The 26,677-nt window shown below is 40.8% G+C and overlaps 1 protein-coding gene across 2 annotated transcripts in view; it reads left to right on the forward strand.

Moving 5' to 3' along the window:
* Positions 1 to 13,242: 13,242 nt before the first annotated feature.
* The window catches only part of LOC130176947 (chemokine-like protein TAFA-5), a 46,500-nt gene continuing 33,065 nt past the window's right edge, over positions 13,243 to 26,677 (forward strand). Inside the window, exons 1-2 of one of the 2 annotated variants that reach the window (XM_056388394.1) lie at positions 13,243 to 13,388; positions 13,556 to 14,431. In XM_056388394.1, the coding sequence (XP_056244369.1) occupies positions 14,341 to 14,431 (91 nt within the window). In that variant the 5' untranslated portion in view covers positions 13,243 to 13,388; positions 13,556 to 14,340. Of the gene's footprint in view, positions 14,432 to 26,677 lie in introns of both variants that reach the window. The other variant, XM_056388395.1, reaches the window with a different exon arrangement.

Raw genomic sequence — 26,677 nt, forward strand, 5'->3', positions numbered from 1 at the left:
TTCCTACTGTGCAGAGGGAGAATAAGATGTTTCTGCTCTGTAGCAGTCATGTTTCGCTCAGTGTAAACTGATCCCAGTAAATAAACACGGTGGTGTGTTCTGACAGTCGTGTTTCAATCAGTCTCTGTTCTGATCTGAGGCTGCAGTTTTATGTCTGAAGCCGCTCGGTCAGCTGGTGTGGCTGAGGAAATGACCAGAGGTGCACCCTCAGGGAAGGCAAACCAGGCAAATGTTTGGGGCCCCCCAAGGGGAAAATGGACCCCTGATGGCCCCTCACATTGGCACATTTTGCTATGACAACTATAAACCCCCTTAGACACTATACAGTGCACTGCTGTTGATGAACCCCCCCTCTACGTGGGGGCCTGATGATGTGTGCTGTATCTAGCATCTACACATTACCTGTGTTACGTGAGGCATTCAGGGAATATCTGTAAATTGCAGAGTCTACAGATAGACTGCATATGAAGCGTTTGGGGGACATCTGTAAATCGTAGCATCTGCCAATAGTCTGGCGGACACCTCATACTTGTAGTATTAAGACCTATTAATTCTTGAGAGCTTAGACTTTCATTGGCCCCTCATATCCAAAAAATCTTAACATCAGTTTCTTGTATAAATGTTCCCAGTAAGATTCACCAAACTCCCTAAAATAGATAAACTTGTTGTAAAATGCTCATTTCAGCCTGATGAATGTCACGTTAGAATCATTAGCATAAGTGTGAACATAAAATTTCCTGTTCCACTGGTTTTGAGGCAAATTTTTTATCCATAAAAACGTTACCAAATGTTATTAAAAAAGGAGGGTTTCCCTCCACGGAGCTTCAGGTCTCTGCTGTCAGACACGAGCAGACGAGAGCAGAACACGTTTAGCAGTGTCAGCAGAGATACAAGAGGTCCTGAAACCACTGGAAAATATAAATCTTACAGCTGCCAACAATGTGTCAGCGTCGTTACTGTGGAAGAAATAAAGACAGAATGGTTTGACATGAACTTAGCCACAAAAAAAAAAAAAAAGTCTCATAAAAGTGAAACGGTCCCTGACTAATATGAGAGGCTGTCAAGAGGACATGACAGTCATAGAAAAATACACTACAGAGGATATTACAGCCTACAGTAGGTGATGGTACACTGTCAGGTGATCTAACAGGATGATACTGGACTCCTATACCTATAATAACCCATAATAAAGTCAATTAATTAATACAAATCTATCAAAAAAAGAGTTAACATTATTCACACAGACACATTCCCAAAAACAATTTCAGAAATGCTCTAAAGGCAGAAAAACAAGAACAAAAATGGGACAAATAACTTTTCTAATTCAGTACATTCAGTTCTTGGTGTCTCTAAGAGACCGAACTGTCTTTTTAAAAGCAGAATTAGTTTTAATTTGTCGTCTCCATCAGCGTTTTAATTTGGAGGAGTGCTGCAGCGGGATGTAGTAGAAAACAGTTGGTGTCTCCATTTAGAAATGGAAAAACAAAAAAACAAAGCTCGTTTGTAACCAGGAATTAATTTGTGCAGTGAGCTGTTGCTATGGTTTCTAAAGCTGTAGCTCATTAAAGTCTCTGCTGATAAAACTGAAAACACCTGAGTCATTGTTCAGGTTACTAATCGGCTAAATCAAAGGATGACCTGAGCACTGAGTGAGTCAAGGTTCGGAGGAATGTGGAGAGACTCATCTCTTTCTTTTTTATTGAGTTAAACCAAGATCAAGATCTCTTTTTCATTTCTCGTACTTGATCTTTTCCATAGTGAGTAAAAATAAAATCATTGTCGCCCTGACAGGTCTATTTCTGTTGACTCTTGGACTTTTGGTTGTTTTATTTTGAATTCACTTCCCTCGTGTTTCTCAGTTTAGTTTTACTTCCTGTCTCTGTCTTGGGTTTCCCTCCTCGTTGACTGTCTGCCTCTCATGTGTCTAATCTGTGCTCCTTGTTGTCTGTGTCAGTTCGTCTGTGTTATCTGTTTTGTTTCTGTTTAGTATCTTTGGCGTCTTCTTGTGTTTTCTTTGTTTAATAAATCACCTTGGGTTGTCTGCATTTGGTTCCTCAACACTCCCAAACATGACAAACATCTTCATACAGATATTAAGGTGAAGAAAAGAAAAAAGAGAAACTAATTCTCCGCTCAGATTTAATTAAACCACTGAGGAAGAGGAAGAAACAAGATGATGTCATTAAAAAAGCGGCGGTCAAACGTCAGACTTTGAGGAGCGTTGCAGATCTGTTTTCATCTGCTGCTATTTTTCATTTCTTCTGTGACTCTCCTACAAATCCTCCATGCAGCTGGTGTGATGTTCTTATCCACATGCGGCGGCCTGTCAGTCAAATTCCTCCAGATAACATCATCATCTGTAACACGGGAGGAAGGTCGTCTTCCTGCCGGCCTTGTGTGTAAACCCCTTCAGATAAATGGACAGGTTTCGGCGAGTCGGTGGAAATGAGGCCCCTGCAGGTGATTCTGAAAAGCAGGTGATAAGAGAACAGGATGAATCAAAGTCTCATGAGGACAGAGCTCTTACTGCTCTGTTGTTTACTGCTCATCCTCAGACGAATGAGCTGTCGGGGAGCGTCATCAGGCATCCTCCGCCGGGTTTAACCACCACTACGGGGAAGAAAACAAAGCTGTAGAGGGAAGTTATATGTTCACGTTTCGACCTGAAAATGACCTCCTGTCCAGTGTGAACAGTGCGCAGAGAAAGGAACGAGTCTAATTAGACGAAAGGGAGGGACATCTCTCATAAAAAACGATTTCCAGTTTCCTCGTTGGACCCTGATGTAGGAAAAGAGAAAACAACATATTGTTTATACCAGAGCGGTTTACATCCCACAATCCTCTGTGTTAACTACCTATCTCTTCACTAGGACTTTGAGAGCCACATTAGTACTCACTCAGAGTAATTAGATCTTATAATGGGCAGTAATGGAGCCAGAGTTTGTGTCTCTGATCAGACTGTTTTCATCAGAAACATGAGAATGAAGCTCCAATCTGACTCTACATGTTCGGTCTTCATGCTCTTATTTCAGTCTGCGAGCTTTTTCACTGCAGGTGGATGAAGTTGAATTTTCTGCAGGTTCTTCCATCAGTCTGATCTTTTCTCCCTCTCTGGCTGTTTGTGTTCATCAGTGTTGAACATGGGGAAGTTGGGAAGGACACAGACCAGTGACTAGCTTAGCAAGCCAGCTAGCTTTTGTTGTTTCCTTTTCTTCTTTTTTTTGGCTTCTGTGGCTAGCTAACACTAGCATGTTAGCAGTTATAGCTCACCCACACCACCTGCTTCACAAAAAAGCATGGATACATTTTTGTTTTTAGTCATTTTGTAAATTTAGCAGTTGTAGTTAGTAGCAGGTTAGCAATCACACCAGCTATTACTAAGTCAATTTTTAAGAAAAAGTGCTAAAAAGTTATGTGACTTCAGTTTCTCTGCTTTTCAATCTCATGTTCTGTGACTGTAAACTTAATGTCTAACTTTTATTAAGTTTTTTATTTTTTCTTTGTTTTGTTGCTAGTCAGCGACCTAGCAACCTTGAGCTATGTTTTGGCTTCTGTGGCTAGCTAACACTAGCAAGTTAGCAGTTAGCTCATCAACTTGCCCTATAAGTTTGTCACCAAACTTTCAGCACCTCTCACAACAGAGCATGAATACAGTTTTGTTTTTAGTCATTTAGTAAATTTAATAGTAGTACGTTAAGTATCTAACCGGCTAATAGTCAGATGTGCTTAAGTACGTTTCTAAGTTAAAAAAACAATTAATTGGTTCTAGTTTCTCAAATGTGAATATTTGCTTTTCTTTTTCATCTTCTGTGAATGTAAACTTAATGTCTAGCCTTTATTACATTTTATCTTTCCTTATTTCTTTGCTAGTCCGCGTCCTAGCAACCCCGAGCTATGTTTTGGCCTGAGTGGCTAGCTAACACTAGCATGTTAGTACAATGTTAGTACACCAACTGATTCACATGAGAACAGGAGAATAATTTTTTTTGCTTTTTAGTCATGTTTGTGATGGGTGATTTTTATACCAATTAATCAATCAATATGTAAACACATCGACAGATTGATTGATAATCAAAACAATCTTTAGTTAAAGCCCTAGCTGTGATGTTGCACCCAATTTTACAGGAAGTCTCACACATCAGCGTTTTGTTATTTTTTATGTTGATTTTTTTTTTAAACTAATGCTAAAGTTCAAACCTGCACCAGAAAATAACAAAGACACAGTTTATCTAATCCAGAAACCTTCAGTAAGTCACTGTGTTTAAACGGTTCATGAAGCTGATAGTTAACAAAGCGACCTCTAGTTTTACAGCCGTGTGTTACGGCTATAACGAGACTTAAAAGGTGGAGCTAATTAAAAATAATGACACCACAGTTTATATTTACTGAGTCCCTTATTTTACCACTTCCAACTCTGCATGCATAAAAATATAAACTGAAACCATAAATTTCCAATTGATTATGTCTAATATATTCCATGAGGGCAGCAGTGGGTGTGTTTTTATTATTCAGAAGGAGTGTATTGAAATATGAAGCCTGATATTTGAAACCTTGTAGTTTTCTTTGTGGTGCTTTACTGAGCACAGCGGCCTTAGTGTGCGGTGCATCCGCTGTAACCACAGTCTGTGTCTGCTGTGGGAAATGAAGTGACGGGCCGGTGATGTATCACCTCTGTGTTTCCTTTAATTAATCCCCCTCCTGTGCAGTAAAGTGAGCGTAATAATTCCACACAGGCCGCTCGGATCTGCCTAATGTGTTGCTCTACCTCTGACTTAAAGCCAGACCATAAATCCAGCAGCGGACCGAACCTTTGGAGACGCCGGCTGAATAATGCGGCGATTAGGTGATAAGGAGGGGACGCAGCAGGAGGAGAGGGGACGGGTTAAGCTATGGCAGAGGAACTCACCTGTAATCCTGACCTCTAAAATCTGTAGAGTATCAGTTTACTGCACATTTCCAAAGGCAGTGGAGACCTGCACTAGTTGCCCTGCTTTAGTGGTGAAGTTGTTCAGGCTGAATGCAGCTGAAAAGGAACACCTGCAGACACAACGCAGGGCTTAAAAAACTTAAACTATAGCTGTATCCCAATTCAGGGGACGCATCCTTCAGGGTCTGCATTTGAAGACCGATTGTGTCACAGCGGTGCGACTAGACTTTATAATAGCTCCTTCAAACGTCCCTCTTTTCCTGGGTATCAAAGGATCCAACAGGTGGATCCTTCTTGGCCCAAACCTATCCCAAGATTCATTGTGTGTCGGTGATGAAAGCAAACACCGACAGAGAGCCTGAGGATTACACTTTTAAATGTAAGTATTGGCTTTCAGCTCAGTTCAACAGCTCATGGTACAACAGGTAAAACCGAGGGCCTTAAACCTCAAGTTTTTATGAAAAAAAGTTATGTGATGTCAAGGTTGCTAGGTGACAGGAGCCATGCTTTGCAACGCAACAGTAAGGGCGGACACTGCTGGTAACGCACAGCGAAGATCCTCCGTGGACCAGACTGTCTCATTTCAGTTCAGCCTGCGTGGTTTACGACGTCTATGAAGGACCACACCTTCGTTTGCTGAAGCTCATATTTTTATTTAGTTAATATTGTCATAGCGTGAAACATCAGTCACAGGTAGTTTATGCTAGCAGCTTATTATGACACGTCACGTTACATATTTTGTTAAGCGACATCTTGTGACACATCATCAACAAGTGTCCCAAAACGGCACATTTACATTTAAGTGACAGCGACGTCTAGAGGACATTGTAATTCTGACAGAAGCAAAAGGAGGAAGTTATAGAGAACACCGTGGCCAAATTTACCGTGGTCAGCGTGAGCCTGCAACATTAGCGGTCTGATGTTTTGTGGAGTTCAACCTGAGTCAATTTCCACCCCTGGTTATCGGACTATAGAAACAACTGTTACACCTGAAACTCGACCTCAGGTGTCGTCTTCATGGTATGTTTCCTTTCTATTAACTCATTCCTAAAACTTGAAAAGTAAAAGTTTTTTTACATTAATTTAGTAAAAGCTGTGTGCAATGCGTTGCTAAAAATGTATGGAGGACAAGGCTTTTTTTTTTTTCTTCCAAAGTGGTGAACCAGCTTGTCAGTGAATTGACTTAAAAATACGACTGCTGGTTCAAAAAGCAGCGAGTGCTTTAGGGCAAAAATACATTTCTGATCCGCGGCTCCGTTATGAACCGGTCCAGTCCTCTCCGAAGGCCGGGGCGAGTCTGTGTGATGTCCCCAGAGTCAAAACCAAACACGGAGAAGCAGCTTTCAGGTTTTCATGCTCCACATATCTGGAACAAACTCACAAACTTGGCTTCAGACTTCTCTGTTTTCCACGGCATTTAAATAAATTAAACTTACTGCAGCTGCATTGTACATTTTTTTTATACTCCTGTTTAATCTGTCTCATTCTAATTTACCTTATTTTTTAATCTTTTTATATCCTCCTTCTTTATTTCCATGTGTATGTGTTATATCTTATCTTAATGCCTTTTATGTCTTATGTTAAACCCTTCATATTTCCTTCTTGTTCAAAGGTGCTATACAAACACACTCTCTTTGCCTTGAGGTAAATCTCGCTTCTGTTTTTCCTAATCAAATACTGAACATTTTGACATGAGATATCCTTGCTTTCTTATCTCATAATTGCTTCTTATTTCATAATTTCTGTATATTTATCCTGACGGACCCGTGCGCAGAAATGCAGATAGTTCTCTCAGACATTTTATGTGTCGCCTTGAGAAACCCTGTGCTCTGCATAGCAATGACAAGACACAGAATGTAAATTTCAGATTGAATTTGGATGAAATGTGCTCAGCGCTGACCTGAGGCCAGTTTCATTCTCTGCATCCTCCTGTTTTTATGGGAACATTAAACTTCTTTCAGCTCTATCTCTCCACCAGTCAACAATGTTTAAGTCCTAGTGTTGTTTTACAGCTGTAATATTGTACTGTAATTCTCTATGCTTGTTTTAAAGACCCTTTTTTTTCTGTTAAAAAATGCATTGCTCATCTTCACTGCAGGCAGAAGTGGAAATTAATCGTTTAATGGACGATTAAGTTTCTCTGCAAATATGAAGCTGTGAGGAAAACATAAAGGTCAGAGGAATAAAAAAGTTCATTTTAAAGGCTGTTTTTATTCTTCTATTCTTCTTTATTCTCATTATATTTTCGATAGATGCACCGAATGGCAGAATGATAGCGGATAAACAGATGAGAAGTACAAAGAGAACAAAATCTTGACTGGGACGTTGGCGTCCATATTTTAAAAAAATGCACTTTTCAATGAAAACAACACTGGAGATTCTGCCAGTTGGAAACTCTCTGTTTGTTTGTCATTAGGTTTTCATCCAAATGTGGCAGAAATTTTATGCAAAACCTGCAAAAGAAAATGCAAATTGATACGCTTCTCCCATCCACTGCTGTTGTGCCAAAATTAGGAGTTGGTACGTTGAGATAAACAGCCGTTGGCTCTACTTCTCCTGTCGGCGCCATTAAAGGGAGAGTTTGGAGAAGCAGGCAGGAGCATCGGCACAGAAGCTGAGCGATGAACTGCTGTGGATGTGGAGAGCGGAAAATAAGTAAAAAGTGTACGTGTTGTACATTATACGCAAATATTTTCACGGCTTTATCTTTAACTGCCGTCTCAGTGTGGATGTAGGACCAAAACATTAGAAATAAAACTTTCCCTGGTGATGAACATCCTTCAACATGTGGCTGAGCTGAAGTTCGCAGACGTGGTTTGCTTGTGTCTCTTTATGTTCGACAGCAGCGCAAGTTTAAATGATTGACCTGAGTGTTTCTCAGGTTTCCGTCTGCTGTGATTCACTAACTTACATGCTGATGAAATGTGTTGCTCTGCCGTCATGTTTAATCACTGATACTTAGGCTTTTATTGCTGCTGTGTGTAATCAGGCTGCTGCTGTCAGAGACTCATATTTCACACACACACACACACACACATTCACAAACGCAGACGCCCAACTCTGACAATAAGCTTCTTAAGTACAGGATATCAACTGAAACATAAAACATAAACACACTAAAGACCAACTTACTTACCAGTCTAGAAGACATTTTCCCCTACTGAAGTTAGCATGCTAGCCAGCTAGCCTCACTTTCTGATAGCGTCTCACTGTAACCTCCTATCTGCCCCGAAGACGTAGCGCTGCTCAGAGGACGTATTATAACCTCTTGTCTTGCAAACGTAACGATGGCCGAAGCTCTTGTCAAGCGACAATCACCACCACCTGCTCCCAGAGAGAAACTACGTTCGACAGCAGAGAGAACTTGCAAATGCCCCTTTAAAAAAACCATTTACTTTCTGTCAGCCGAGCTCGATCCTGATGACACAATAACAAGACGTCAAACAAGCTGGTATGAGGTGACACACAGCTGGACTCAAAATAGCAGTGCTGTTACACAGATAGGGCTGAGAGGCTGATGACAGACGTTTGACGTTTGAGGACGTTAATGTTTGGATTAATGGGGAAAAGTTTTAAATGAGGCATCTGATCGGCACCGGAAGCATGTGAGTGTGTGTCTCTGTATTTTGCTGTGAATTGCAAAAACGAGGACGCTCATTAGTCTCAGGTGCGAGCTGTCTGCCGGCTCCACACATTTCCTGCTCATCACCAAATAAACAGCATTTGTCAGAGTGGATCTGTCCCTGCTGCCGAGTTAATTTGGCTCCTGAAGGAACAAAGTAAAACCCAGACAACAAAGACACAAACAGACGCTGATCCTCAGCTCGGAGTTAAAGAAGATTCTCCATCGAAGGAATCAGAAGAAACGCTCCTCGATTTAAAGCAAGCTGTGTCGTTCCTCTTGATTGTACGGTGGTTTTTTTTTTTGTTGTTGTTTTTTTGGTGAATTTGCATTTGTTTCATGCTGAGTGAAGCGTTTCCTCAGCTTCCTTCACGCCTGCTGAAAATCATTGTTACACAGTCTGTAGGAGTTTTGATGGCAAAGCACACGGAGCTGATTTCCATGAAATAAACACACAAAAAAAAAAACCCAGAGGATTTTAATGGGGTTTACACTTTAGTCTTCACCAGAAAAAGTCGACACACTTCTCTCAGTTCAAGCATGTTTAAAAAGAAAAAAAAAAACTCAGTGTTTGTTCTGCAAACAGCAGAATGAAGAGGAGAACTCATTCATCAGTTCGCTTTCAAAACCAATGGAAGCACATGGTGTTGACTCTATTGAGGTTGGACTTTAATTCAAATTTTCTATCTTTCTTCATTCACATTAATTTGATAACTGGTGTAGTTTCGCAGTCAGTTTTCATCACTTATGAGCGAACACTCTGCTTGGTTGTGTATTCGCAGCTGTGTCGCATCACACTGATGAACCAAAGACAGAAAATCAAACAGTAAGAAAATACTCACAGATCTCAGATGTCATCTCTGAGCTTATCTTACACCACACTGACTGAAGTCCATGTCCGGGTACATCTGGACCAAAGTAAACACACTAAAATGTTCTCTTTTTGTTGAGTAAATCAGTTACAGCCTTCTTTACATCTGGGAGCTGATGGTGGAGCTACAGTAAATATATCTGTCTCCTCCAACTTCCAGTTTGTCGACCAATGGTGTAACTTCATCACTCAGTCAGTCAGTCAGCGACAGCCATGTTTATAGGGCCGGACGTGTTCGGACCAATTCAGTCAAAAAATTTAAACATATGTTCAGTATCAAAATACAGGGTTGCATGACCGTAGACAAAACAAGAAATGAATTAGAATTGAAGTATTTAAATCAATACGTAACAAAAACAGTTGTCCCGGACTTAGGAGAGTCTGCCTCTGGTAAATGAACTATTTCTGTGGAGCTCAGGTGGTGCGTACAGATGGCACGTCAGGCTGTAGGACTGTGGAGGAGCAGTCGAGTCGAGTATACGGCTTTGAAGGATCTCGGCAGCGGGCGCAGGTGGGCAGTGATCACCTGCGCTATTTAACTGGAAGCTAAATTTGTCTCAGAGCTCAGTGAGTTTGTGAAACAGCTTAAGACTATAATTGTTTCATCTCAATCACTGGCAGGAGGCGACGTCAGACTCAGAGTGTGAGGATGAGGCTGGATCCTAGAAGAGATGCGAACCAGTGCAGACCTGGTCCATACCTAACTCCAAAGTGTCTCAGTGGAAAAGATTTGTTCCTTTTCTTTCTTACTAATAACATAAACCGTTGTTTCCCAGGAGGTTATGACAAAAGTAGGACTCTAAAACTCGTCCCGAACACTTGACCATTTGATTTCAGCTTCCTTCAGAGAGATGAAGTGATATCCAGATTCACTTTCCTGCATGTGGGCTGGGAGTTTGTCAGAATTGGTGGTTGCAGTTATTTGTCAGGTGTTGATTTCAGGCCTGAACCGTCTTCATCGCCCCCTGACTCTCCATCCTGTCAAATGGACAGTTTTCATTTCCTGCGCTGCTACAGACACCAGATGAGTCCTGACAGTGTTTGTGTTGATCTCTCTCTCCAGACTCGTCTCAGACGACACCCCCGGCCGCTGACTGACTGCTCCGCGGAAAGCCAATCGATGGCGGGAAAACATCAGCAATAATCAGCTCCCGCCACAGGCCCAGGGAGCGCGACCTGATGGAAACAGATCCAGATCAGAGCAGGAGGGCAGCGGTGATGGAGTCTGTCTGACAGACGGGGAGCTGCTGAGAGCTTTGATAAGAGCCTGAACGTAACCTGGAGCCTCTGAGGCTGAACGATCAATCAGCTGGATGGATTCATTCAGAGAGAGGAGCGGGAGGCTGCAGAGCCGACACACTGCTGCTGCTGTCATCGTCAGACGTCTCCATCAAGCATCAAACATCACTCTGCTCCAAACACTCAACATGGAGGAGAAATGTTTGTTTCTGTCTGAGAATCTTCAGAAGAGATTGAGTGCTCATCAAACGTCTCCAGACACCTCTTTGCTTTAATGTACAGATCATCCGTCTATTAATCCCATATATCATATATTTTTATAGATATTGTATTTACTATTATAACTTTACGGTACTGTAGCAACGTGAGCTTTTTATGTTGCACAAATTTACTGATATAACCATTCTTATAGGAATGTCACTGATCATCTAAAATACATGTAAATTCATTTTTCCTTGAGAATATATTTGTCTGTATTCACCTGTAGACTGCCACTGGAATAATCAATAATCAACCTTTACACCGGTCAGTTGTAATCAATCCATAAACTGATAGTTTAAAAAAAGATTAATTACTGTATTATTGAATGATAAACAAATGAATGATAATTATAATCAAAACATAATCAAATTAGTAAATTATCTACTGCACTATTTATTTCACTGTACTATTTATTTATTATTAAATGCAAAAAATGAATCCCAATTTAACTTATAATAAGGTTAACTATATGAATTTTACATTTAATTAATTATCTTTAAATCTAATATATTATATCTATTATGAGGTATTATGATTTTTCACCTGCATCTGTTTTTTTAGTTCAGTAATGCATTATATAGCCTAAATACAAATCTAATTTATTAATTTGTAATGACTTTTTCAGCTATCAATTGATTTGTCTGCCAAGATAATGACTGCAGACACCATACTTCTTTTAGGATGTATAGAAATATATATTTGAATATTTCAAGTGGTGAAAAAAATGGAAATACCCCTCTTCAATCAAATTTGTTTTATTTACTTCACTTGGATATTTTTTAATATATCTTTTTTGTTATTTTTTTTATAATTAAACACAATAAAATTATTCTTGTGGCAGACCCAAGACTCCATATATGCAACTCCTTTTTCTTATATCCGTAAATATATAGTAAACATACAGATATACAAAGCTAGATATATAGTTTGACATATTACATTAAAAGTGTATGAAAATGTAATTTAATCATATAAAGAGTCCATGTTTGTATCTTAACATACATGTGCCGACTGCAGCCTCGGTTTCTATAGTAGCTGTGAATAATTCATTACTTTATGGTAAACAACACAGTAATTAGAGCATAAAGTAATGAGCAGCAGATTGCATAGTTGGATCACAAGAACGTGCGAGTTCAGGGGAAACATAAAAATAGTCGTTGGCTGGTAGATTACTGCAGTAACTCATGCTGTCAGAGCTGCTCGCCAACAACTGGAGGATGTACACTTTCCTTCAACAACAGCAGCACAGACTGTTTACAGAGAGGAGGATTATATCTGACAAAAAAAATTTGTGTCAGTGGATGATGGAGGAAGCAGCAGGACGACTGAGGCTGCTGGATTAGCAGAAGTTACTGAAAGTGACGTAAAGCTGGTTTCTTGCTTTTCCAGAGCTCATGAAGAAAGAAAAAATAACTTGTGCCTATAAGATAAGCACTTGTTCGCACAGATTTGTGTCAGACGTTGGATGAAGATGATGATGATGCCTGGAATAGTTGGAGGGATTTAGACCTTCAATACATTTTAAACCTGGAGATAAGGTGAACAAACATTTATCTATTGACACTACTAAATCTAGCAGTTACAGAGCAGCATTACCACTAATTTGAAGTTGTGTTTGTGTCCACCTCATGAATGTAAATCCGCTGTTCCCTCTCTTTTAGCTCTGTTTTTGGTCTCCACCACCTCCTAAAGGAAATATCTGGCTCTTTAGCTGCTAAATGCTCCACTATGTTCATCTGCTCAGCAGCAAACAGCAGCTGGTGGTGACTTTTGTAAATGACCTTAAATATGGTCAAAGATAATTTCATAATTTGTTGCCTATGTTCAATTTTTGTTTGTTCCGCTGGTTTTAATGTGAAGGTCATGCTTTTATTTCAAAATACAATGTCGAGATGGTAATGTTGCTTTCTAAAAGTACATTTGATATCTTTTGGTCGCTCAGCACCTGATTGATAGAGGCACAAGGCAGGTGTGTGTTTCATTTCATGTTTTGTGTTATAAATTGGGGCCGTGTAAACTAGCTAAATTGCTATTGTTTAAGATTATTTTTAGCATTCTGTCGGAGAGTGTCATTGAGCTAAAAAGTGTTTAAATTGGGTATTTAATGAATGGATATAGCTAATAATAAATAGTAATTAAGCAGTGAGAGTGAATATTCTGGTTCTGGCTCCGTGTCTGAAAGTACAAGCTAACACCTGAAAACGTATAGCACGTGACTATTCACGTACACTGGGCATGCGCAAGCCGACGTAAACAGGAAGCAGATTGTCTCTTCGGTTGGTCAGTTGCACAAAATCGTACGTACGAGGAACGGAAAGGGCAGTTGTAGCGTTAAAGTGCAGAATTGAACTGTTCATTAACGGTCGTATTTCGTTAGCCATGTTGCTTTCACTGCGGGTGGTCGAGGCTGAAGAGACCCAATCAGTTTCCACAGGTCTCCATTTTTGCCTGGTCAGACTACAACGAAGGTCAGCGGTTCCTTATTATTACCGACTTAGTATTGATTCCTGAAGCTAGTAGCCGAGGTCGTTTATTAGCCTAGCAGTTAATTAACTACTAATTGCATCTTAAAATGGTGTCTCGTTAGTGGCAACAGAAGTTGAATTAAAAACTGCCATTCAACCCTCCAACACAGGTGAACATAAAACTTTCGGGTTCAGCGTGTTGGTTGGTGGTTTTGCCCCGAGACGTACGTTAGTGTAACCGGTGTGACGTCACTCCGTGATGAAGAGAGAGAGAGAGAGAGAGAGAGAGTCGGTGTGGAAGCTGCCGATCACAGCGGATCTTCACACTAAGAGGCAGCAGCTGCGTCTCCTCCTTCTCCTCTTCCTCCTCCTCCTCCCTCTCCTCCTCCTCCTCCTCCACTCGGGCACCGACCAGGAGCGAACTACCCAACGGGGAGGGAACGTGCAACATGCCCGCTGAACAGCTCCAGCCGGGCCCGGTGTCGGTTCTTCCACCTCTGGGGGGATTTACGCGGACGAGCGGACGGAGAGTCCTGGTGGATCCGAAGCGCAGGGAGCTGTGAAACTGGAAAACTTCCTCACACCTGGAGCAGATTTTGTATTTTGGTGAAAGTGCTGCGGTGGAGGGGATCACCCCGGGTATCTGCTACTGCAGCTGCTACCGGTCGCCACTGCGCACCGTGACGCACCGGGTAGCGCGAGGAGGACCCCCGGCAGCTTCACCCGGAGAGTCTTGGGAGGGAAAGAAAAACCTCTTTGCTGCTTAAAACCTCCTCCACTCTGGATTTGTCACTTCAGACTCGCGCGTGGTTTCATATCCTGGAGATGCCACCTGTCTCTCGCCTCCGTCCTCTGGATCGGATTGGGATGGATGTGGCGTCGTGAGGAGGCACCAGCCTGCGGATAATCTCAGTTTGGACTTTTTGGCGCCCGGTGCGGTTCGCAGCTCTCCCTCATGCAGCTCCTCCGGCTGGCCTGGGCTCTGACTGCCGCTGCGGTCTGCTTTCTGCTCCTCCTGCTCCTCCACAACCAGATCCTGAGAGAAGGTACGGCTCATAGTCTGCTGCTGACTTTGGGATTGATTGATTGATTGATTGATTGATTGATTGATTGATTGTGTGTGTGTGTGTGTGTGTGTGTGTTTGTGTTTGTGTAAGGTTGAGTGTTTAAAACGTCTCAACAGGTCACAGAAAAGGTGTAAAAAAGACAATATGTTTTTATTCAGATAGTTGTGGTGTTTTGTGACATGGTTAAAATCCATACATGTGCGCGTGCATGTGCACGTTTTGCGCACCTGTCAACGCGTGCATGTGCAGCAGTGGACGATATGATTAAAAAAAAGGGCGGGAGATGGAGACACAGATGAAGCGGCAGAAACAGTTAACACCGGTCCTTGGTTCGGGCAGGTGCTTTGTGGCCCGGGCTGTGGCGCTCCGAAAGCGGACTGAGCTCTGGCGAAGCTCCGCTGGTTTTTAGTGGAAGAATCCAGAAAGATTAGACAAATGATAGAGTGAGGAAACACTGTGACTCTGCCTCTCTCTACCCGACTATCTCACCGTGCCACACACACACACACACACACACACACACACACACACACACACACACACACACACACACACACACACACACACACACACACACTGCAATCTGCTTAAATTAATTTCACTGTTTTGCAAAGATTTCAATTTGATTGACACAAGATGCATTTTTGTTGACAGGACAGAACAATTTAATCAGATGTAAGGATGCAACTAATGACGATTTTCATTATCAATTCATTGATTAATTGTTTATTCTCTGATTGATGTCTTCAACTGTCTCTTTTTGTCCAACCAGCTGTTCAAACCCTTAAAGATATTCAGTTTATTATGATATAAAAGAGAGAAAAGCAGCAAATCACTTAAGTTTTTGCTTAAAATCTTCATCAATTGATAAATTTTCATTATAGAGTCGGTGATAAAGTCAGTCAGTCAATCAAGTAATTGTTTCAGGTCTTAATCAAAGATTAATTAACTTGTCATTAGAGGTAAACCCATACAGCAATAGGTCACATTTAGAATATAAAAAACTACAACTTAAAACAGAAAAACACGAAGAATAAGAATAAGGAAAAAATAAAAGCAAATAAAGCAAACTTAATTTCAGGTAAATCTTTTCCATTACAAGCTGTTTCACAGATGCACCAGAAACATGGACAATGGCCAAACATACTGAGAAATAAAATAAAACGCAGAGAGCAACATAAAGCCACTGATGTAATAATAAAAATTACAATCTGTGCAGGAAGGTTTTTAAAACGTGGCAATAAAAACATGATCGCTCTTCATCTAGAGCCTGGACCAAGGAACTTTTAACCACATCTGGCTTCCAGACCTGAGGAGGAAAAACACAGCAATGCAAAATACAAATCTACAATGTGAAGTGCACACTGCAACTTATTTCAAGTGCATTCAGCTTAAAAATGTAACTTCCTTCGCTGCTTAAAGGTGCTATATGTACGTTTTCTCAAAGTAGTATTACAAGACGGGGATGGGCTGGGGCTAGCTGTTTAGCATGCTAACTTCACTAGAAGAAGAAAAGTGATAGAAATGGAAGCAAAACAAGAGGTTGCTTTCCACCTCTGCAGACTCTATGTAAGTAAAGGAATAAGGTTTGGTGTTGAACTCGCAACGTTTCTTTTAGACTGGTAAGTAAACAGCCATTAATGCTAACATTAGCTATGTAGCAATATCAAAAACTCCCATATAGCACCTTTTAAAAGTCCCAGTGGTGAGTGACACATGCCACATTTCTGCATGAACACACGTGTTCCTGGTGGATTGGTGAAATTGGCTGTGATTGGCTGGATGGCCGTTCAATCAATCTGACTTGACCAATAGCTGTCCATGTTTGGGGAACTCAGTTTTAATGACTTAAGCAGTAAAAAGTTTTCACTAAAACTGCTCAGGTGCCAAAATTCAAGAGAGAAGAGCTGATAAAAATGTTCATCTGCACTTTAATTCAATTCTTCAATTCTTCAACTTCAAGTAATACCCCTCGTTAATAGTAATTAGGTTTTACAAGCAGCAGGGCGTGATGAGTGAATTTCTTTTCCTTGGGGGTTTGCCTCTTAGGCGTTAGAGGCTACTGGTCCACCTTCTGCCTGCTGGACGTTGCACTGACAGACACAACTCAGGGCTGTAAAAACACTGGAAAGTCCTCTATTTGTTTTTCCAGCAGAAAATGAAAATAAAAAAGTAATATATGAATTTATGTAATATTGATCAAAGATAAGGGTTTATAGGACAGTGGTCAAATGTCTAGCAAGGAAAACATTTAAGTGCCTGAAAACTACACATTTTACAAATTTCTTCTTGTTACACTTATTTTGAAAAGCCTGATAGCCAATTCTATTTTAATATGCTATTTACGTGAACTATATAAATATTTCAACTTTTTTGGTTGAGAGCCTCATGTGTCAGCCTCACTTTTAAAACCAAACCTTCCCTTCTTAATGTTTTTACTGAGTATTGATTGAGTAGTTTTCTTTTATGTTGCTTTTACAGAAGCTCCATTTACAGCTCAGGTACAACGTTAACCTTTGTTTTCGTCCTGGTGCTCAGATGAGTCTCCGTTAAACTGAGCTAAGGTTCGTTTGAGCTTCGACCTGCATCAACAGAATCGATGTCAAACTGCTCGGTGGAAGATCCACAAAGCTTTTAGCTCCAAGAGGACGAGAATAAAATAAAATCAAACGCTCCCTGCCTCCCTCCTCAGCAGCAGTAATCCTGTGTGATGGTTTTCGGGTGTCGGGCCCGGTTTGTGCACCGCTCGTTATCAGAGGTTTCTGTAATGTTGAATTTATCTCTCAGTGAGAGGCTCTGCAGGAAAGAAGCAGCATCCATAACCTCCTCATTTTAAATGTAAAGTGAGGAGGACAGGCTGAAGTAAAAACACTGAATTAAACACACAGGCTGACTCACACAGGCTTTACATCAACCAATCATTATCATCTTTCAATTCAGTCTTGTAAAGCTGCAACGATCAATTAATATGAAAAACGGCCAAAAATGTGGGAATATGAATCTTCTTTGTCTGATATGATTTTAAACTGAATATCTTTTGTCTTTTGGTGAGAAAAAACAAGCCATTAGAAGAGGAAGGGAAATTATAGCATTAACATTTTTCACTATTTTCTGACATTTTATGGACAAAACAAAGAAAACAGTTGCAGATGAATCAATAAAGAAATTAATCATTAGTTGGAGCCTTGTTTTCCAGTTTCCAAAAGAGTCATTCTGTTCGTACTGTGAAAACAGTTGTGTCTTTAGCATTGTGTGGAGATATGGCGTTTGAAAGACGTGTCTGTTTACCAGGCAGGGAAGGGCTGAAGAAAGAAAGCATAAAGTTGCATTATGGGAAATGTAGAAAGTCTCTCTTTTAGACTGCGATTTCTAACGGTTTTGGACCATGATCCGGTCACAGCTTTGACTCCTACAAAACTTACATGCTGTTGCAGTTTAGTTGTATAGAAACGCTGAGGCAGGCGTTACCAGATTAACAGAACAAAGTGAAACTAGTCTAAACACAGTGATCTGATCCTCAGAATCAGAGGAGAAAAAAACAATTAGATTTTCTTTACTAAAGATTTTGAAAATGTCATCCATGCTCTAATTTCCTCCAGATTCGTTGGTTTCTCTGTAAAGGATATTTTAAAGAGAAGGTCTAGACCTGCTGTATTTGGAAAGTGCCTTGAAATAACTTATGTTGTGAATTGGCACTATACAAATAAAAATGGACTGGACTTGGTTTGACCAGAGCGCAGCAGGCAGACACATATCAAGCCTGTATAAGCGTCTTTGCACTGGCTCCTCACAAAATTCTCCTGTTTGTGTTTGAAGCCCTGCATGGCCTCACCCCGACCCACAGTACCAGTGAAAAGTTTGGATAGACTTTGTGTCCAAACTTTTGACTGGTACTGTCTGTTACAGTACAGCCAGGGCGGTTAACAATCCCACGATCTTGTCCCAGGCTTCATGTCTTCTCAGTAGCTTCGCCAAGACTCTGGATGATCTCCCTGTAAAAATGAGAGAAGCAGAATCTATGAACTATTTTTAAAAGTTGTCTTAAGAGCTATTTTTACTCCCCTCCTCACCTCGGCAATGATCCATGACATGAGTTTTATTCTATAGAGTGCAAGAGGAATGAGTCCGGGTTCCCATGTCCCGAAGTTGGGTTTTTTTGAATGTGTTTTTGGTCAGGTGACTGAAATAACCACCAGTCCACCTTCACGGCCTCGTTGTGTTTAACAAACTGTTACTAACTTTGTAATAGGAAAGGCTTTTGTACAAGATGTCAGCGCTAAATCAAACTACAAGTTGAAGGTTGGTGGTGGTGACGTTGAGTTTGTGTATAGCCTCACATTAGCTTTTTACTTCTGCTGATTGTATTTAGACTTCAAAAATCGTAAAGCTGTGTTCATTAGTGAAGATTATCCTGCTGAACAAAACCTGTCAGTGTCATGAACTGTTGTTTGTCACAGATCTCTTTTCCTGCAGTGTAAAAATCCCACTGGTTTTTCGTGGAGGGAACCAGGGTGACGCTAACTTCTGCTTGTTGGCCTACAGAAATACGTCATCCCTGCAGCGCTCTAAATGAGTGTTTGTGTGTGCAGGTATAAGCACTCTGCCTTGTGAAAAATCTCTGCACAATCATGTTTGTTGTGAAGCACTTTGGCACAAAGCTGATTTCTCTTTTAAAGCTCTCTATAAAAATTGACCGTGACCTTTCAAAATCAAAACAACATGGATGTCATTATATTTCAGTTACTGTTATTTGGGAACAACGTGGTAAAGAATAAAAACTTCTTTAAGGGATTGATGCTTTTAGTCAGTTAAAACAAAGAGACGACACGTAACAAACTCCGCTCGATGTGAAGCTGCTCTCGGCCTCTGGTGCACGACACAAACAATAAAAGTCCTTCTGCTCCGTGAGTCTGAAGCAGAAACTCAGCAGTTTTTTGTTTGGCAGCTGCTTCTGACTCTCCTCCTCATCGGTATGCAGATGTTTCTGATAATCAGCGCCGCGGCAGACAGAAGAGAAATCATCGAATGCAGCAGCTGCTGATTGAAATTCATCAGTCAGAGCACAAACACACTCAGCTGTGCAGGTTCTTGTTTCCTCTGACGCTGCAGATTACATCAGATTAAACAGGTCAAATATCAGATCAGTATTTATTCATCTCTATTTATTAGACCAGATCATATTTCTGTTAATGTGAATGAGAAAACTAAACGAAAACTGTTAAAGAATCAGTTTTGGGGGGGTGTTGCCTGTTCATTGATCAGCTTAGTGTGAAAAGCTTTAATGAACACAAACTGCAGCCTGAATTTAATCCCCTCACGCTCTCTGTTTACCGAGGTACTCCCTTCATTTTTCTGCTTGCTCATAAAGCTCATTTAGATCCTGGAAACAAGCCTATTATGCAGCAGACACACTGTTATGCCTGCGGTGTAGAAAGCTTACCTAAGGAGCCTTCAAAGTCCAAATTAATTCTCAATGCTCCATTAAGTTGAGCATATATTCATGGGAATTATGAACTAACTGCATCTGAAAGAAAGAGAAAATCAGCAGCTGAGAGGAACAAAAAAAAAAACACAAACAGAAATTAATGGCGCAAAAGGCTGCAGAGGGTGTAATTGGATTTGAATAAATTCATCTGGAGGAGAAACGTCTGCGAGCAGCCCTGAGTGTGACGGATGACGCTTTTCATTTCACTGTTTTTCTCTCTTTTTAAAAAGAAGAATTAAACCACACCTCAACCGCACAACAATAAATGTCCTCACCCTCCCGGCTCGCTGAGACAAAGACGAGAAGAAGAAAAAAACAGCACTGACACTGACAAACTTCAAGGCTGCTCTCAGAAGAAAAACAACAACGTTTCTCAATTCAGAAAACATTGGTTACAAGTTAGAAAGCTCTCTCTCTCTCGTGGCTGTAGTAATGATGAGTCGTCGCCATCTGGAGCGGCATTGTTATAAAGTCTGCAGAGGAACAAAACATCTGAGTTTGCCACACGAGCCAGCTGCTCCGTCGCCGGTTTCTTTTAACCATGACGGTTCCCAACGCTTCTCCAGGTGGTTATTTTTGTAACTATGATGATGAAATCTCCAAACTAAACAGTCATTTTAACAAAACTTTCCCTAAGTCGTTTTTGTGCTTAAACCGAACCAAACTTTTAACACCACCAAACTGATTCATCTTTCAACATTCATTTGTAACAGAAGGCAGCTGATGGCTCTGCCGATCAACTCAAAAAACACCCAAGTAAATTGTTCACTCACATTTGTTTTCCATCAAAAAATCTGTTCTTACAGAACAATATCCACTCATGGTGTCTCCAGCATCACTGAACTGTTTGAAGGTTTTGTTTAGACTCTCACAGAACTTCGTTTCATGGACAAACACCATCGTCTTTCATTTACCTTGGCCAAAGAGCTTTTGTTGCCTAAACCATAGATGAGACCCCGAATGTGAACTTTCTGGTGTTCGCTTTTTACAACCACCATCCACCTCAACAACCTCCACTGACTTTAAAGGTCCCATATAGTCTAAAGGTCTCTGTCCATGTGTAGTGTGATTATAGATCAGCTCTAGCTTCTATATTAATACTGTGAAAGTATCAAAGCCTCAGTCCACAGAGAAATGCACACAGCCTGTATTCAGAAACTGAGCCTTAAAACCAGCCGTCAGGACTTCTGGAACTTTGTGATGTCACAACGAAGCACTCACCAAGCCCCGCCCACCTGGACCCACCATCCAAACCTTGCAGGATTTGGTTAGTGTTTACTTGAAATTTGAGAGCCTCCTCTCTTCTGATTGGCTCACTGACCTGTTGTTACTACAGCTCCAGAGAGAAGCCTGAGAGAGGAGATGTAAAACTACATTGAGATGGTTTTTAGTTCTTAATACCACAAATTTATCTTCTTATGCATCAACACTTCAAATAAAACAAAAAATAAAATGGAAAATTAAAATTAAACTCATTCATTTATCCAAAACAAACCAAAAAAATTCCTGTGAACATAATCCAGCCAGCGATTACATTTCCACCACTGGGTAATAAGGAAAATGTATATAGTATATTAATGTAATTTCCAGGAGACATGGTTGAATTTGGAGGGCTTTTCAGTGCAAGAGTCTATCAGGGATTCAACTTTGAGACTTAAGGCAGAAACTTAAGGGCTAAATTACGTATTTTGATGAAGTACTTGATATTGATGTTCCAGGAATCCTGTGCCAGCTGTTAATCTCATGGAATAATCTGCAATATCACCTAAAAATCAAAAACACAAACATTCTCAGTAATCTTTCTCTACCTGCTTCTGACTGCTTTCACTGATTCACCTCCGTTATGCGCTGTCAGATTTCTGTTTTAATTACTCGTCTGTCCGTCCTCGTTAACTGTTTCTGTCGTTTCATTTGACTGTTAACAAGGCATCGCTGTGACAAAGCAGCCAGACTCACCTGTATAAATATTGCACTGGCTGATTTGCATTACATATTTCATTAATTCTTCACAGTGACTGGCTCACTCACTCAGCTGTACATCGTGGCCATTACAGCCTGACACTTTTCATTATCACTCTGTTGATACATTCATGCAAACACTGTTTGCTGCCACAGTTTCCACCACCACCCTCCTCCTTGTAGTTTTGACTGATCGATAAATGTCTGATGGCGCATGTTGATTGTTGCTGTTGATTTTCGGCTGCTGCCTTTTCCACTGGACTGTTGCACATCAATTGCATACAAGAGGTGATTATCTAGTATATTAGGGCATTAGCTACAAGTTTTACACAATGTCTCATGGCAGTAGTTGGGTTTTTCAAACGTGGAACAAATTTTAACCGAAATTTGCGAAAATCAGCTAAAAAAAATACAAATAAAGTTGTTTTTTTTCACCCACTATCCTCATGCAAATATAAGGAGTTGTTGAGCTAAACAGTTGCTGGCACTAATTCTCCAGTTGGTGCCATTAAACCACTGCAGGAAAAGATGACATTAAAAAAGGTCCAGTAAAAACTCAAACAGTGAAAAACAATGTAGAAAACTTGATGGGGATACGGTGTTTATGTTCAGTCTCCTCATCACCTCACACAGATCTGATGTTTTTGTTTCTTCAGTGAACCAGTTTCCATTGCACTTTGTTACCCCCACAAAAAGGTTTCACCCAAGTCTGTTTGTTTGTTTGTCGGCAGGTTTATGTAAAAACTACTGAAGCGACTTACACCGAGCTTGGTAGAGGAATGGGTCATAGGTCTGGGAAGTGTCTTTCCTGTTACGTTTTGTTTTTATCATTAGCTGTCGTAGTTTTTTTTCACATTTTCATTGTTTCCACTCAGGTTTTTCTATGTGCCAAATTTGAAAATGCAGAGACAACAGCAATATACCAACCAACACCCGTTAGGTCTTTCTGTTTTTGTACCTCTAGTATCACCTCCTGAGTTAAAGCTGCTTTCAGTCATCCTGTTAAATATTTCTGACAGTAACGACCTTGACTCGTATCAAAAAATCTCAACGATCCATTGTACTTGTTGTTTCCAAACAGCCTCAGAGACCTTGTGTCTGACCAAATGTTGGATTCAAAATTTATTTCCTGCTGCACGATAACAGACCCATTAACTGTCATCAGATGATCAGCGAACAGCCGCCAAGTCCTGTCAAAACCAATTTCAGCCTCATCATTATCCCCCCTGTCTTCACTCAAAGGACAAACACAGTGACTCCAGTTTTCCTGCTGTGTGATTGTTCCTATTTTCACTAAGCAGGGAATTGAAAAAAGATCGCAGATATTAAAAGCTCATATCAACCAGATGTCAGCGTTTCTTCCTGTCATTCATAAATAGATGAGACATGTTCGATGTGACTTGACAGAAAACAGTGACATGAGCAGAGAAAACAATGTGCTGTGATTCCATTGTTCTGCTGCAATGGGAGTGAGATGTTGGACGCAAAGTATCATCTGTTTTTCAGCCTGCAGATTGAAGTTTTACCGCAGAGATCAATTCCTGCAGGCAGGAAGTCATCACACCAAGATTACAGCTTTAAAACAAAGGATTCATAATAATAATAAAAGCTATACAGATAGAAATAAAAAAAATAAAAAGTTATCTGTGAAGCTTTTCTTTATGAAGGTAATAAAGCTGTCCCTGCAGGTGGAAAAAGCTGAAGTTTACATAAAAAGTTTTCTGATGAATTTTGCTGAGTACTTCGTCTTTTGAAAACTAAATCTGAAGGAGAGCGAAACACTATTTTCAGTTGACGGATTTCAGTTAAAAGCTTTTTCATTTTCATAAAAAATGTACCTTTCCATCATAAGGAAACTTAACTTTAAGCATCAAAGTTAATTCTTGACTTAAGGAACCTTCAGCAGTTTGACAAAATAAGCGTAACTCCAGGTCAGACTAGTAGCTTTTTGTCTGAGCTTTCAGCTGTCTCTCAGTCTTCATCTGTGTCTTCATCAGTTGTGGACGAAATACTCAGATTCTTTGTCAGTACTGATGCATCGTTGCTCCAGCTGCATTTTGATGTTGTTGCTGCTCAAGGTGCAGCTGGTTTTAACTACTTTATATACAGTTAGGTAGTTTATGCGAGTGGCTGTTGAGGGGTCCTTCAAAACAAGGCTGGATTACCAACCTGGCAAAGCAGACAACTGCCCAGGAGTCCGAGACCCCCACAGCCCCCAACAGCCATTATTTTCTATATAATTCCTGTCTACATAAATTAATTAATCACTAAAAGTATGATATCTCTGAGATTCACCATCTTCCATCTTGTGGCCCAGGTCTTTAAGAGGGACAAAGATATAAACTGTTTTAGTTTATATTAAGCTCATTTTTTATTGTACCAAGTTGTTTAATTTTTAATTTTTCTGTGTGTCCAGTAATTAATGCAGAAAAACCCTCAGCCAAGGTCACAATAATCCATCAGGAGAACTGTGAGGCTGCAGCCAACACTTATTTCCATTAACTGTAGTTTTGTGTGACACCTCTCCCACTGTCTTGGAGGTTGTCCCAGGTGGCCAACCTCAGCAGGAAATTGATGGACAGGGACACGAGAGGGTCGTCAGCTGATGGACTTCACCGGGGCCTTCCAGACTATAAAAACTGGCCCATCCGCTCACTTGTTCTCCCCTTCCAAATACTGAATCCATTTATTTTGACATATACATATTTTGATATATATTGCTTGCTTGGTGACCATCGGTTGTACACTACTTTTCATGATGCATTGTGGGATACTATATATACTATATAGGGTATAATAATTCTCACTATACATTCGGACGCGCTACAAAATGGCAAACTCACTATAAGGTGGACTTCATAGGGAGAAGCGAGTGATTTTGCACATGGCTTTTGGTGAGTTATGAAGGTAAAAAGTCGTATGTGGTGAGGTTTGTTTTGCGGTTAACGACAGTACATTTAATTGTTAATTAGTTAAATACTGTGTTCAGCTGCAGCAGGTTCAGGATCAGTGTTGACTCTCTTAATGCAACACATGCTGCTTCTTTTACTGTGTAAACTGACGACAGTCATGTTTCACTTCTCAGCAGCTCACAGAACAAACCTGCTGCACGCAGCCAGTCGTCTGCGTGTAGGTTTCCCTTACTCTTGGTATTTTTCTGCTCCGTCTCTTTAATCATGTTTACAACTAACACGCTGTTCAGCCGTCCTCTCCCAGCATCCTCTCTGCTCAGGCCGACAGAGATGAGAAACAGTAGCGTTTCCATCCTGGTGTTTCTGCAGCAGGTGGAGAATTACAGCGGGCCGGTGACGGGCTGCAGCTAACGAGCAAACAGAGTCCCGCCGCTGCTCTGCCGCTCCCCCTGGTTACCACGGGTTACCTGTTAGCGAGTGGCGTCTCTTGTATCATCTACATGCAGACTGAATCCCAATTACTGCAGTGAGCTCCGGGGCTTCTCCTGCAGCAGCAGCTCTGATCTCAGCAGCTCAGACGCTTCAGGATCATTGAAACAGAAAAAGTCGATCTCTGATGTTGAAAAAACACACGGCTGCTGTTTCACCGCTGCTCTGACACTTTCTGTTGATTTGAGCTTTAATCTTCATCGCTGACGTCAGCGTGAAGGCCAGAGGGTGGCGCAGAAAATATTTGTCTGCAATATGTGACGTAGTGACAACTGGCAGCGCTCATGATAAATACCGAGTGTAGTCAGTCACAACAGCTCTCTGAGCTTCTTTCTGTTTTCTCAGCGCAGTGCAGTTCACTCATCCCTGGCATTTTGTTCTCAGGACTGCAACATTTCATTTAATAAAGAATTACTGAGGAGGGAAAATAAAGCTGTGTGAGCTAACAAGCTCACTAATGGTCAGTTAGCTGTCAGCTGTGGAGCAGGTTGAATTAAACTTGGCTCTCCTTAGCCTTAAAGGTCAGCACTGTAGAGACAGCTTTTTATTGGTCACTGGTGTGAGTCAAAGTTCAGTCCACCAATCACTTCCATTGAAACAAATTGAATTGGCTGTGGAATTTATCAATTTTAAATGCTGGTTTTTAACCTTGTTAACTTTTCAATATGATGTTTTTATATATAATACAAGACATCATGGGCAGGATAATCATCAACACCATGACTGAGTGTTTCCCCCTTGAACTGCAGTGAACCAACAACAGCCAGGGTTTCATACGTCACAAACCTAAGGAGCCAATCCTGTCAACTTGTGGGGATAGGGGGCGGGGCTAAATAAATCTGAAACTTCGTCAGTACAGCGAGAGCGAGAGTTTGCAGCAGTACAACCGCTAACACCGTCAGCCACTGCCAGTTACAAGCTAACAAACATAAACAAATAAAAGATGCTAACTACGCTAACCGATCCATCTGCTAGGCTCTGATTCTGATCTCAACAGACTGACAATCTCCTGAGTGTCTCTGATGTTTCCTCCTCTGACCATCTTGATGCTCTCTGCTCTTTCACCTGTCCACCTGGAGCGAGCAGGTGGTGGGCGGGGCACAAGGCCTGATCCAGATTTCTCAGCGAGGAAGTAAGAGCCGATGAGCTTCAGATCCAGTTTTTTTAATCAGTTTTTAAGTGCAGATTTGTACTTGTTTTCTTACTAAATAAGAGACAGGGCTTCTGTAGGTGGGTGTCTATTCACCTGTTTTATGTGCGTTTTCTGTTTGGGTATAAAAAGAAAACCCTGATTGGAAACCCTAAAAAATAATCTTCAAAATAAGTTTTTATTCTCGACTGAGGTGGAAAATGTTTGTGTCTGTAAAAACAAAATGTGAC

This window comes from Seriola aureovittata, chromosome 10 (genome assembly GCF_021018895.1).
Source record: "Seriola aureovittata isolate HTS-2021-v1 ecotype China chromosome 10, ASM2101889v1, whole genome shotgun sequence".
Lineage (NCBI taxonomy): Eukaryota > Metazoa > Chordata > Actinopteri > Carangiformes > Carangidae > Seriola > Seriola aureovittata.